The 15,225-nt window shown below is 42.1% G+C and overlaps 1 protein-coding gene across 2 annotated transcripts; it reads right to left on the bottom strand.

Moving 5' to 3' along the window:
- Positions 1-411: 411 nt before the first annotated feature.
- On the bottom strand, positions 412-14,844 carry LOC306788938 (major facilitator superfamily domain-containing protein 12-like). Of its 2 annotated transcripts, XM_079284671.1 has the most exons (11): positions 14,104-14,844; positions 13,601-13,720; positions 8,001-8,211; positions 7,770-7,899; positions 5,432-5,629; positions 5,154-5,246; positions 4,943-5,035; positions 2,976-3,146; positions 2,793-2,887; positions 1,367-1,497; positions 412-1,262 (listed from the first exon to the last, which is right to left on the bottom strand). In XM_079284671.1, the coding sequence occupies exons 1-11, from the start codon at positions 14,249-14,251 to the stop codon at positions 1,219-1,221; spliced, it is 1,434 nt and encodes a 477-aa protein (XP_079140797.1). In that variant the 5' UTR covers positions 14,252-14,844; the 3' UTR covers positions 412-1,218. The 2 variants fall into 2 exon arrangements, with proteins under 2 accessions (XP_079140797.1, XP_079140798.1); XM_079284672.1 differs by lacking the exons at positions 13,601-13,720; positions 14,104-14,844 and adding an exon at positions 9,600-9,656.
- Positions 14,845-15,225: the final 381 nt, after the last annotated feature.

Genomic DNA, 15,225 nt, shown 5'->3' with positions numbered 1-15,225 from the left:
CCAGGGTCAGAGTGTCTCTTACTGGTTGCCAGGTTGAGCGAAGTCCACCGAAAAAACATAATATTTAAGGTTCTGTATTTTCCAAATGCACTAGTATTATTCAAACGTATTGTTCGGTTCGTAAACCTCGTACCAAACAGTTTAATATGAATACGTGTATTGTTACAGCCCTAGAAACAAATAACCTGTAGCGTCATAATGAGGTAGTTCAACTGTAGGACAGCACTGAAGGCCCAGGTATCAAATGCACGGCCCGACATTGTCTGAGGCACACCAGGCGGAATTCTAGTTCATTTTTTTTTCTCACGATACGACCATGTGGTTATTAGGTGCTTCACTTTCCTCTAAAGCTCAGTAAACGACTAACAATTAGGAATTCAAGTCAAACACGGACACATTTCCTGCTGCACCTCATGAAATCTGTTTAATGAGCATCTCTTCACAAAACACCAGCGAATCAGAGAAGTCACAGCAGCAACAAAGACATAAAAAGGAAATAAAAACATAAAGTTATCGCTGAGATGACTGATTATCACGCAGGTCACAGAGCGCTTTGGCACCATCGGTCGAACAAGACTTCAACACCAGTGCCAGTTCGGATCATTTACCAGTAGAATTCCCTCACATTATATTATATGAATACACATATTTTAGAGTTTATCCCTTTTAAAGTGATTTTATATCGAATACAATTCTGCTATTCAAGTTTCTTTTGATTATAAAAATATTCTTTAAAACCATATTCCATTTGGTCTGTAAGTAAGTAAAACAATGTACCAAGAAAAAGAATAGAAATAGAAATAATATCACATCATAAACATTTGATCCATGAGTGAGAAGCCTCCCGAATACAAGTGCTAGTCTGACTGATCCAACACAATGAGGCACAAGCACAAGTTATCCCAGTTCAGCTTTTTAGAGATTTATTTTAATTACCAGACTGAGATAAAACGTTTTTTGGGAAAACGACCTATGTTGAAAATGGCTAGAAGTAAAATGTCCCTTCTCAGCTCCTGTGGATTCCCCGTTTACTCCTGTAATATCATCAGGGTCAAAGTGCACCAGTCAGTCAGGCGTTACCCTGGTACCTCTAAAACCAAAGAAGAAGAATCTTAGAGAGAAACTAAAGGGAGAGTTCTTCCAGCTGAACGCTCCAGAGTTGTTTCCCTGTTGTGCTGATGAGGTGTCAGTTGTAGGGAAATTTGGGGGAGGGTGCTGTTAGTTGACTGTGGATTCATCCTCAGAGATGAGTGGCAGACCACCTAGACACACACACACACACACACACACAGGAAAACTAAGATGTGAACCAGAACTAAGCCATTAGGAACAGCTACAGCTCCAATACATCAGCAGAGAGACTCACGTGGTCTGATCCTGATTGGCCAGATAAGGATGGAGCAGAGCGCCAAAGCAGCGACCACTGCCACGCCTCCCGTTACGATGACCATGATGTAATGATAGAACCATACACAGGCTGGACAGCACACTACGGTACTGAGGGAGACGACAAAATGTGTTCGACTGAGATGTACAACAGCGTGTTAGGACAATATCGGTAAAAACAAACTAACGAAACGAAGAATGTCCAAGATTTAAGTCGTGAATTTACTTGAAAAAACTTCAATTTGCATTTAAATATTTACATGTTTAACTTTCATCACATCTGTTTCTACTTTGAATGTTACAGGGATGGTGTTATCATTTGTTATGGTATGAAATACACATACCAGTAAGTGACAGACTTCCGTCACTTTAAGGACACTTTGCGACAGTTAGTTACGGTTGTTAGTAATATCTAGAGCAGGATGGAGCCGCACAGTTTTCCGACCGTGTTATATGGAATGTGCTGTGTGGATTATGTTGTGGAACAATTCGTGGATAACCTGTGGATCCTTAAAGTATGTTGAGGTAATCGGCGTACCTTTAGGAAGAAAGGAAGTTGTTTCACGAACTTGTAGGAGAGAAATTGGATCAATAAATCACATATTGCTTTCACCTACGAGCGGTGCCGGTGTGAGCCATGTGCATAGGACCCGAAACACGCCTCAACTTTAATTGACACTTAGTGAGACAAATATACAGGACAACCAGTTATGAGTAGATGATGCATTGATAGATACAACTGTTTAATATACTCACTTTGAAAAGTGAGTAAGGGGAGAATTGTGAGGAATTTAAGTTTTAAAGCGCTCCTAATTATGGATATTATGTGTCACAGTATATTTATTTGAAGGAAGTTTTGAGTCATGCATTGAGTGAAAGAGGGGGGTTTTGAGGAATGTGCTGGAGTGGGGGGGGTTGTGTGAAAGTGGCTGCTTGAGGTGTTAAGATCCGAACAACAGGTCAACGCCAATCATTGAGCTGATCGATATGTAATGTGAGACTTTTCAGAGACTTTGGGGGAAAAGGAGATGTGAATCCCCGGAGATCCTCAGACCTCCTCCTGACCATGGGGCAGACACAACTGTCTGTCGTGTGGCCTGGATGGGGCCTCACTTTCATTATATGAGGTAATATAATATATATATAATATATATATATAATATATATATATATATATATATATAATATATATATATATATATATATATATATATAGCTGAGCTCATTCAAAATGTCAGTACTCTTTTTGATCTGTTTTTTTCTAACATTTCCCTTTTGATTTCTTATCGAACCATAAATATTCTTTGACATTTTAGTAGTTGTGTAGAGTAGTTTGTCATTGAACTTAAGAGGAGGTCCTAGAATAAAGGTTCATATAAGATGTGCGTGTGTGAGTGTGTACTAACTGGCAGGGGTGCAGAGCCTGAATGATCATCACGGCTGCTCCGTTAGCCAGCTTATCAGTGAAGCTCATGGCTCCGTACACAAAGGCTCCGCTTTGCTGCACAGAGAGAAGATAAAGATAGAGAATGATGTGAAAGGACTCTCTCTCTCACACACACACACACACACACACAAACACATCTTACCGTCTGATTGGCGATGAGCTCGGCCGTCATGGCGAGCGATATGACCAGGACGGTGGCTGACCCCGCCCCCAGCAGCACAGCGGCCCCGTACACCCGCTCGCCCATCTTCTCGTCCAAAAGCACCCAGTAGGAGAATGCCATGATCAGCAGCAGGCCTACGAAGTAGGTGAGCTGCACCAATCAGGAGAGAGACACACAGCGACAGGTGAGTTGCTGGTTCAAATCCAGCCCCAGTGAGAGCCAACACTTAGCTCTGGCTTAAACGCCTCCTCTTCTTATTAGTGTAGATTCAGAATCAGATACCTCACCCCCCAAAATGATCAGTTATGTATTAATTGCTCACCCCGTGTTACTTTGAATAATAAAAATAAAAGTTTTGTTTTTCTCTCATCATTTTGCGTCTCAAGGTGAATGTAGAAAACAGCGAAAGGTGTTGCTGAATTTAGGTAAATGTGGAGTATAATAATGAAGCTGCATGATGTCACACCGATGACTGCAGCCGGTTCGTGTTGTGGAAGATGTCGGTCTGAGGAACGTTCTCACGGTGCGTTCGCGGCACGTTTGGTGTGAACGCACCTTTAGGATCACAACGAATGACGGCACGTATGAGCCTGAAGATGCACCGTCACAAGAAGAATACACGAGTTGTATGAAAAGGAGAGGACTACGAAAGCGACGGCGTTACAACGTGCACCAGCTGTTGCTCTCACTGGAGACTACTGGACATCGCTGGGTCACCATCATCACCTCGGAGTTACAGCATTATAGTGATGAACAGTAGAGCTGCATTCACATGCTCTGACTGTCATGAAGACATTTTTGCTGAAACATGTTGTTCCTGTTGCACAGCAGTGGATCGTTTCACATACAGTCACACACTGAGCACAGCTAGTGAAGAGATAGAACTGCTGCTGTGTAAAGGGAATACTGCTGTTAAAAATAACCTTATGTGTTTACAAACCAAGTGTTAGACCTTTTGTTCATAGAGCAGTACTTTTAAAATAAAAGTGCATAATACACTACTTTTGAATTAATTGTTAAACTTTGCCATAACAATGCGAATAATCGCAAAAGAATCATGTGATTAATCACGATTAAAAATTGTAATCGTTGCCCAGCAGTAATAAATATGCAACCTCTATCAGATGGCTATTTTCAGTGTGCAAAATTTGGTGAGTTTTCGTGGATGGCAAGTCCCCCAAAAATGCTCCCAAAGTGTAAAAATAAAAATCTGAAAAAGTAAATAAAAACCCTCACAATTTCAATAAGGCCAATAGGACATGATCTGATATAAGAAGGGATTGAGCTATTAACAATCTCTCTCTTACTTATTTTCACTCCATATTTAAAGCCCCTGATTTTGGATTTTAAGTATTTCTTTGTAGGATTAAATGTAAAAATGTACATGTGAAAGCCTGCTTCATCAGGACGGTTTGTGTTTTGATCAGATTTGATTGACAGCAGCGAACGTAATTTGCCACAATTCTGTCCACAAGTTTTCAACACATCGTAAGTATCTGTATCTGAATCTGTTCCAGGAATAACAACCATGTTACTGACACAGCTACGCGCTCCACCTCTCAGGGATACGCCGCTGAGAAGGAAGGGTTTGATTGTGAAGTACAACAGTCAGTGGGTGTCAAAGGGTTGATGGTAATACGTGTTGATTGACACTGAAAGAGAGTAGAGTTGGCTTAAAGCTAGATCAGTCAATTTATGGCAGACGACCACAACGCTGCACAACAGGGATATGATGACAGGCGAACAAATGACATAACATAAGTCGAGTCATTTTTAGACATCTGAATGAAGAAAAGTTACATATTTTACCTTTAAAGTTGAAAATAGCCTGATAGACTAAATTTAAGTGTAAAAAAACGTATGTTTCAAAAGAAAAAAAAGAAAGGGTCAAAAAGTAAATCCATTCAGAAGTCTGGAGTCATGCTGTGGTGTGAGGTTCTACTTACACACTTTCCAATGAGTCTACTGACAGTCTTCATGATGAAGGAGGACAGGAAGCCACTCAGGTACATCACTAGTGGGATCGTTGCGATGAACTTCTGTTGGCGGGAGAAAGAGAAGGAAGGAACGCTGAGGACAGACTGGTGCAGGTCGCTGTCATACAGAATGTCATTATGAACGCATAGTGTAGACATGAAAAAGGACGACTGTGGTTACCTTGGGCAGCCCCAGAGTGTTGATGAGATACATGGAGATGTACGTCTGAGACAGATTGACCATTAACCTGGTGGACATGTAGAGTAAGGCCACCTACAAGAGACACACAGTAACACAGGTCTGTCAGCCTGTGTGCTGCAGGCAGTGGAAAACATTTGATTAAAGACAACGCAGACTGTCAAGCTGCTGGAATGAGAATCATTGCCAAGAGTCCGAACACAGAGCCGCTTCAGGTGAAGTTTAGCTCCGGCTCCGCTGTGTTTGTAGAATCGTCCCACCTGATAAAAAGAAGGCTGCTGCAGCCAACATTTCCACTGCAGAAGTGGCCTCGGCTTATCCTCCTCATCTTCCTCCATCCTCTTCCTCCCCTCCTCTCCTCCAGCCTCCCCATCTGCTCCAGGGCTCCTCTCGGTGATTCCCAGGTGGAAGAGGAGGGAGAAGAGAGCGCCGATGCCCAGCACGATCAAGGCCAGATTCTGTGATCAAACAACATGGCAACATGGTCATGGGTTCATTTAAACCAGTCGATCGCCAGCTGTTCTTCATTGTTCCTTCACTTCCCCCAAAGTGTGTGAGGTTTTATAAAACATACTACGACTCTATTGTACAGTGAAAATAAGTTAAGTAAAATAAAAAAACACATGACAACAATACTATCTTGGATGGAGTTAGAAGGGAAATTGTTTGATTAGTATGTGGTATCACAACACAGTTACACAAGGATCACCATATTCACCTGCATGTCACCTAAACCAAAGAAGTGATGGATCCCCTCTCGTCTCAGCCTTCCATCCTGATCAATAATCAAACCGTTTCAAAACACTGGACCGTAGACTCAGCTTCGATTAGAACACTACAGTATGACATCCATAAGGAGCCACCAACGACTATCAGTCTTACGTTGCCCCCCCCCCCCCCTCCCTCCCTCTCCCACTGTTGTTGTATCGGAGCACTACTCAGAGCAGTGCAGCTTTATTCAGGACGAACAATGGAGCCAGGTCTCTGTGAAGACGTGTGCTCAACAGTCACCTACTTCCCGCTGCTTTCATCTATCTGATTCTTGTGCGACCGGGCATCCGACAGCCAGCAGTAGGCTGGGTCGTGGAGAAGCCTTAGGTCCTAGCTGGGTTAGCTTAGCTTCCATCGCTGCTCTCCTCCTCCACTGCACTGTTCCTCCCGCTTCTTTAGCTCACCAATCTTAGTTCAGCAGTGTGTGTACTGTTAGCTCCGTTAGCCAAACACATCGTCCAAAACACGAGAAGTGAGCAAAGTGTGGGCACAGAGTAGCGGCTGAGAGGCAGCGATGCACTCAGCTGTTATCTACAGGCCGGGGACCGGTTAAAGGGTACAACGTAAACCCTTCAGGGGATCCTCACACAAATAGAATATCATATTAATAACTATGTCATTAGTGTATAATCACCTGAAACTAAGAATTGTTAATATCTGTATAGGGAGCGGGTCCTCTTCACAGAGTCCGCCACGTTATTTGAGGTCCACCGTAGTTTTCCGACACAAAACTGCAGTAAAAGTGGGGTTAGCTGCCGTCTGACTCCCGCTGCTCCTAAAGAAGTGTTATTACTGTGAGGATGGCCTCTGAGCGAGGGGAACAGCATTACAACAGTTTTGCACGCACTCGCTAAAGTAACCACAGTCTCGGAAAGTGGAGGGGTACTCTGTTGGTCGCAATCTACAACCACATGGTTGGATGACACCAAATCCTACACACTGTCCCTTTAAGAGTAGTGCTTGAGGAGTCAGCAGGCAGTATAAAACAGGCAGTGTTTTCCTTCAGCATGCAGATACAACTACCCACCCAGTTTTCTGCGGCAGAATACAACATTATACATGGACAGACGCAGAGGTGCACACTCACTCACAGACTGGCGGAGGTAATAAATGGCACCTTTTTGCATTACTCGTGCTTATCGAACGGGTTCTACCACATCATCTGCTTTATATATGGGGTGGCGGCACTACAAGCTGGTCGGAAAGAAGGAAGCTTGGATGGATGGACATCAAAGTCCTCTTATCCCCTTCAAAAGGTCTAGAAGATATGAACCAGTGAGAGAGTCAACGCTGAGGAAAAGGAGTTTGGACTTTACTGAAAATTGGAGCTCATGACTCATCCTGAGGATGGGTAACATACTCCAAACTTGAAATATCAAAGAGTTCTCTGTAGAACCCCCTGAGTGGATTCTAGATGAATCTTTTGGAATATGAAAAGGGACCCCCTGGTGAGTTATTGTTAGAAAGGGGAAACGTTCAGGATACAACCCCACAGAAGGTTCTGGGTCAAACCATCACACCATCTGTAGAACCTCTCACAGGGGGGTTTGGGGTGGAACCTTTCCCACACGGTTCTATGTATAACCCTTTATGTTGGGTTCTAGGCAGAACCCTCTGAAAGTGCTCCAGATGGAATCTTTATAAAATGTTCTACCAGGAAGAAGACTTCTATGGGGACAAGCAGACGAACCCTATATGGTTCTAGTTAGCACCTTTATTTGTAAGAGTGTATCTTTCACTCTCAATGTCTAGTGGGTTTTCTGTAGCCCTGCCCACTCTTCAACACTGTAAAGTGTCATGTGTCAGTTGAGTAGAACTCCTCCTTACCCTGAAGACGTGGATATCTTGTGGTCCGAGCATATCACTGAGCGGGTCGTCATCCTCTCTGGCCTGGACGTGGAACAGCAGGTAAGCCACTGCATACACTGTGATGTTGGCCATCACTGTGAACGCATACCTGCACACACACACACACACACACACACTGCATATTCAGGATCTATACCTTACCTTGCCACGTGTACCGTTAGGTGCACTATCTTTGCATATAAAACGCACCTGTATGCAGTGAGTTCGACTCTAGCGTGCTCACAGGTGACCAGCTCTGGAATGAGAGACAGGTGGGAGATCTGGGTGGCGGCCCAGCCGAACTGAAAGACGATGATGAACGGGATGAAGTAGGTCAAACTGACCCACTGAGGGGTGAGGGAGCCACAGCCCAGACACTGGTTGAAGATGAAGGCAAAGGACAGCATCACGCTCAGTGTACCTGACACACACACACACACAAAGATGTTCAGCTGTAAAAACACACATATCCTTTTTCTTATTCACTCAAGTGAACTCTTATCAGATGACCTCAATCATATCCACACACATGAAAGTGACTAACTGAAGCTTAAAGCTGCGGTAGGAAGTGGGCTTTTTGGAGCGTCATTGGGCAAAAACTCCATGATTACCTTTCAACATATTGTTGTAGTGATACCCCAGAGAAGGCAGCTTTCAGGAACAGGCAAAAACAGCAGAAAGATCACATACGTCGTCCTTCATACAGTAGCCTGTACTAGTACTCGTCATTAATTTCCAGTGGCGGGCCGTGCATTTTATACCTGGTCCTTCAGTGCTGTCCTGCAGCTAAAACACTACCTAATAACCTCATGATGGCACCACAGCTATGGTTATTTGTTTCTAGGGGTGTAACATCACGTATTCGTATTAAACCGTTCGGTACGAGGCTTACGAACCGAACAATTCGTTTGAATAATACTAGTGCATTTGGAAAATGCAGAAGCTTAAATTGTGGGAAATATAATGTTTTCGGTGGAGCCACTGCGCTCACGTAGGAGACAACAGGCTGTGACCTCTCAACCCGGAACAAAAAGAACCACAACAAAAACGGGACAGCACTTTGCTGCAACATATCAAGTATCAATATCTATTAAGTTACCATGAAAACAACAAAAAATATGATGAATTGTGGGTATTTATTTTATACTTTGTACTCCCTGATTTGAACGTCTTCAGGCTCTTTCCTCACTATATGAGAGGTAACTCATATAATCTATTTACTCATTTTGTCAAAACAGCTTCAATGACAAAACGAAATATTTGATGAATAAATAAATAAATATCCTCTGATTTCATGTTTATATTTTGTTCCATTTTAACCCTTAATGTTTCTGAGTACATTTATTATGACAGGCTGAACACACGTGAGCCGTCCTCTTTGTTTACGTCTCCATGCAAAGGGTTCATAAAGGGCTCAAAAAGTCTGCGAGAGAGCCCTCAAACACTTGACGATTTGACAGTGGGACATCCCTAAACCCTCACAGACTTCGCGGGAGCGCGCCTCAAAGTCTGTGAGTCCGTAAGGGGGGACATTGGGATTTGGCCACCGTGTGTGTTCTAGGAGGCTAAGCTAACAAACAATAACTCTGCGCATGACGGTATGCTGACAATTCATATGACAATTCATATAGTCCAAATCGATATAATTAACACAATGACAACAAATTCACAAGAACCAGTCACATATATTCATATGACAACAGATCATGACAAATCAATCCAGCAAACCTGCAGCGGAACACGCATTCTGCTACACACTCGAGGGCCATTCAGATATTAGATGTAAAAAAATAAACGCAGTTGACTTACCAAATGCTGATCACTTGAAGACAAACTCCATCCTCCTTTCTTTGTTGACAAAGAGTTTAATCCCACGGTTAAATCCCAACTCACAAATCCATTTCTCCTCCTTCAGCCATCGAGTGTTAAAAAAAACAAAGCGAGGTAAATAAATAAATAATCTACACCACGCAAAATGTCATAATTTCTTCCATATCTTTCAATTCGAACTCTTACTACTCCGATAGTTTTCCAATAGTCACATGATCCCCCACTGACCAATCACAGCACACGCTAAAGCGCTGTACCTGAAAACAGAGTGTTAACTGCGTGTTAATGCTGACGTACTTGTAGGCCATCTAGCAGCTCTGGCACGTCAAAGAATACGCCCAATATGTCAAACTAAAGATCTGATTGGTTGAACACTATGACAATCAACAATATCGTCCCCATTCACTTAAACTGCACATGGATTCACTTGTGAGTCTGCAGGCCTCTGGCTCTGTTCTACCTAGAGACAGAGGTGAGATCTGATTGGATAAAAGATCTACTTAAAACAAGCTGCACTGGAAGCAGAGCAACTGAGGAAGACAGGAGCTGTGCAATGAGAAAATAAGATAATTTGAAAAATATTTTTATCAATTATAATACAAAAATTATTAAATTATAAAATAGCTATAACTTTGTGATTCTGTTTAGGCCAGCAGAGACGGCCTTGCTGACCCTAACGGCCCACCACTGTTCATTTCATACATTGTCCTTCATACAGTAACCTGTACTAGTACTAGTAACTAGTTTGAAGCCAATCATGGTCCAGTATGTATGGAGCTGTCTTCCTACCTTTATTCAGGATCATGGTGTATTAATTTGAGAGCATTACTCCTTCATTTTGTGGGCATCCTTGTCAGTGTACGGCAAAATTAAAACAGGTTGGCATGGGCAGTAGACTACATAATAGAGCCGCGGCGGGAGGAAGTGGATGAACCCGGTTCTGCCCATCAGGGACACTCTAAGAAGTTAAGCAAACGCACCCGCAACGAGGCAGGGATCATTTCATTGGTCAACACTACACCTGGCATTCTATTGGTTGGGACATTTTGACAGGGTTATTACACAAAAAAAATCAGAGCAGAGGAGAAATCTGAGAGCAGACGTTTCACGAGCACAGGAAATCTGTGCAAGCGGCAATATATCCGAGTGACGCATACAGTTTGAGCAGAAGCAGAGCAAATCCAAGCACAAGCAGGGGATATTAGAGTGTGAGGACAGTGTTTTGAGGGAAAGCATTACAAAATCAATGTGTCATGCTCTCAAATCTAATGACATGCTCTTGAAAGAAGATAGGAAATAAGCTCCATAATTATGCACCTCACACTGTGAATGGACTTTACATTGAAGTAGGAGACACCTTGTGACCAGCTGCTCAACACAATATGACCTCGTATAGGTTTATGATGAAGCTTTCCATGTGTGTGTGTGTGTGTCACTAACATACTTCCACTTCTTAAGACGTTCCACTGTGAAGCACGGATAACCCCCCCCCCCCCCCCCGTCCTGTGACATCTGTCATTACGGAGTCTTGTAAAACATGATCTGACCTGCACTTGATCAATAAGAGCATCGTCCATGCAGGAGTTTTTATTCAAAGTTACATGAATACCCTTTATGGGAGCATGTACATACACAGGGCTGGTGTTGTTGCGCTGCAGGATACCAGCACAGAAGAAGAACATTCACTGAGTACTACTTACATAAATGTGAGCATTATGTAATATGTATCAATTCGGGGTGTAACGGTTCACAAAATTCACGGTTGGGTTCGATACAGTGGAGCCAAGGTTCGGTACGTTTCGGTACAGTAGAAAACTATAAATGCCAGAGAAATGTACTTTATTTTAAAATATATTTATTCATTACAACTAACATCATTAAGTTATTCTTTGACTTTGAACAATGATGGAACTATACCTGAGTGACCCATCTTCTGGGGTGTCTTCTTAGCAACACATAAGCATAAAAAACAAAAACTGCTCCTTAATGTGATGTAGTATTGTTACTTACATCTTGCTTACATCTTGTATTGTTACTTACATCTTGCAAAAGAGATTTTTAATCTCAATGGGACTACCTGGTTAAATTAAGGTTTTAAATTTTTTACTTTTTTTATTTTTTTTTTTATTCAAACGTATTCGGTTTGTCATGCGTACCGAACCGTGAGCCTCATACCGAACGGTTCAATACGAATACGCATACCCCTAGTATCAATAATAATATCAATAGTTTCGACAAAAAAACTCAGGGAATACACAGAGCTAGAAAATGCATTTCCTGCTGAAAATGCGTTGGAATGCTGAAAGCTGAAATGAATCTCAAAAACATTGCTGAAAATAGATATCCAATTTTTAAAAAATTGCAAAAAGCTGAATAATTCAAAAAGTTGAAAGATTACAAATATGAAGTTATATCACCCCTCTCCTGAAAGAGCTGAACATTTTGATCTTCGAACGGTTTCTGTAGCTTAAAAGAATTCCAGCGGGAGTGATATTTGTTGTAGTAGTAGTAGAAGTTGTAGTTGTAGGAGAAGTATTATTAGCAGTATCAGTATTAGTAGCATTTCAATAAGTACTAGTTGTAGCAGGAGTGATATTTGTAGTAGCAGTAGTAGTAGAAGTAGTAGTATCAGTAGTCGTAGTAATAGCTGTAGTAGTGGTCGTAGTATTTTATAGAACAGTAGTAGTAGTATAATAAGTAGTAATAGTAATAGTAAAGTCAGTTTTTGAAGTAGCAGTAGTAGTAGTACTCGTAGCAGTCATACTAATAGCTGTAGTAGTATTAGTACTGGTAGTAGCAGGAATAGCAGTATTAGCAGTTGTGGTATAAGTAATAATAGTAGTGGTAGTAATAGCAGTAGTGGTAGTAATACTATTTATGGTAGCAGTAATAGCAGTAGCAGGAATAGTAGCAACAGCAAAAGTTGAATTAGTAGTAGTAGTAGTAACACCAGAAATATTAGCAATAGTAGTAGTTGTCGCAGTATTAGTAAGAGCATTCACTATTAGCCTAATTTTGAGCTAAACGTTTAAATACAGTTAATCCATGAGGCTTTTATTTTGAAAGGGTGGGACTGGGTGGGGGAGGGAGGGGGAGAGGAGACATAATCATCATGTTTGACACGTAAACAGAGGTTATTAAATGACAGGCTTCATCACAAGCAGTTCAGTTAGAATTCACTCTCTGGGGCTTTTATTTTGAAATGGCGTGTGGGGTGTGGGGGAGAAGGGGAGAGGAGACAGAATCATAATGTTAGATAAACACAAACCGGTTATTAAATGACAGGCTCATCACAAGCATTTCAGTTAGGATTCATTCTGTGGGGCTTTTATTTTAAAATGGCGTATGTGTGTGTGTGTGTGTGGGGGGGGGGGAGGGGAGGAGGGGGGAAAGACCTCTAAAGATCCCTGAGACCTGAATGACTGTATGAGAGACACCGAGAGAGAGAGGGAGAGGAGTGTATGTGCGCGTGTGTCTGTGAGTCTATAACATCACTAATTGGCTCAATCGCAAACACCTGTGTGCCTGAAGCCATTTGAAAATATTCTCCATAGAGATCCCATTGAAAATAAAAAGCTTAATAATTCAAAAAGTTTAAAGGTTAGAAATATGAAAAGTCATAGCACCCCTCTGGTGAAAGAGCTGAACATTTTAATAGTTGAACGGTTTCTGTAGCTTAAAAAATGAAGGAGGAGAAGCGGTGCGACGGAAGAAATAGAAGAAGTTGAATAAAGATTCGAAGAACAATAGTTGGAATGCTTAACAGCATTCCAACAATAAAGAAACAGGATAACAATAGTTGGAATGCTTAACAGCATTCCAACAATAAATATAAAAATGTATAATATATTATGTTGTCTCCCTACCTTGGACCTTTAAGTTTATTTGGAGGTACTATGTGAAAAACAGCTGTATGTGGATTACAAATTCTCTGAATGTACACTTTACTGCTGAAGGGTTTGTATATCTATCTGACTTACCAACTAAATGCCATGTCTTCCTCTTGCCGTAGTTGCCACAGCCAGGCGTTCGGTCTGACTCATAGCCAATGAGAGGCGTACAGATGCCATCAGCTACCTGGCCAACCAGCAGCAACACACCTGCACCGCGGGTACACATTCACCAATCAGTTATGTACAATAAAAATGAACGTGCGACAACAGACAGAGAAGAAAAATGTATGCCAAGACTAAATAGTCACTGTATTAATTCAGTACAAATATCCATATAAAGGAATGGCTTTAAAATAACTAAGAATGCATAGCCTTCCTTTAAAAACACCAGCGTAAACTGAACGGTGGAGTCTCTTCTAAAAGATGTATTAATGGGTTATTGTAGAGGACTACATGCATTGTCCAGATGTCAATAAATATCACATACAACACATGTATAACTGAGAATGTGATGACATACAGATACAATATGTAAAGAGGCAGACAGACAGATGGATAGACAGATATATATGGATAGACAGACAGACTACCTGCATATGTGTTCCCGAATCCCAGGACTGAGTGGTAGAACACCAGTAGGTATGTGAACCACATGGAGGCACACAGGTCGTTCAGAAAGTGTCCCACCGCATAGCTGAGTCTCTTGAGAGCTGGCAGAGACCTCTCCGTGTCCGGCATGCTGGCTCGTGAGAGATGAAACACTGAGGAAAAGCTCAACACCGCCTTCACCGGCTACATTGACAGGGCTAAACCAAGTTCAATAAACTAGCTGAAGTTGGTCGACAGAGCTGAATGACTACAGACCATTTCTCAGTTCCCCTTTTCACATGTCACCAGCATTTTACACACACTCCTCATCGTGTCAGTCCGTTCAGCAGGTTCTACTTTGGTATATATACTTTGGTAGGACACAAAGACGTTCCCCTCTATCTCGGTTTCCTTGTAATCAGGTGACAGTGGAGAGCTGTGTCAAAGCCAGGAGGCGCGTCTGAGGAGGAGACATGTGAAGCGAAACCGATTCACACCAGAGGACTAAAAGCGGCTTTCATCGCGGAACTTCTCCCCTTACATTTCGACACCTAACTAGCTTGAACAATTACACGTATTAGAGCTGTTGTGCCTCAGCTTTCTGTCAGGTTGGTCCCATTAACGTTGACCCCACATTTAAACCCCTCGTGCGCCTTTTCTTCGTACATTTCGTTCAATGGCAGCAGCGGGAAATGTAAATCCACCTCGGTCCGGAAAACACCATTAACCTTTAGCTAACTAGCTATACTGGTAAAGCACATCTGGCGACACAAACATAAACAGATGTAAACAACAAAGCGGAACGGGCAATGACGATGACGAAAGCATGACAATCCAGAGGAATTGACCAAAAGGGAACCCCTGTTGCTCCGCTCAGCCAATAGCGGAAGCCCTGGGCTAAACTTCCTCACGTGACAGCCAAAGATCGTGTATGGAAATTGAAAAAGTGTGAGCGACATCTCCAGGTCACTTTCGCCGTTGCGTAAAGATGTTACATATTAAAAGTGTCAAAACTATAAATCACTGTCAATTTGGCCACCATTAGGAAATATTATAAAAGTAGTTGCTATGTTATTCGTCTACATATTTTGTATTAGTCAAATTATGTTACATATTGGTATGTC

This window comes from Melanostigma gelatinosum, assembly GCF_949748355.1.
Source record: "Melanostigma gelatinosum genome assembly, chromosome: 15".
NCBI classification, from domain to species: Eukaryota; Metazoa; Chordata; class Actinopteri; order Perciformes; family Zoarcidae; genus Melanostigma; species Melanostigma gelatinosum.
Note: the sequence above shows the minus strand (reverse complement) of the source record. Positions and strands in the feature narration are given on the sequence as shown.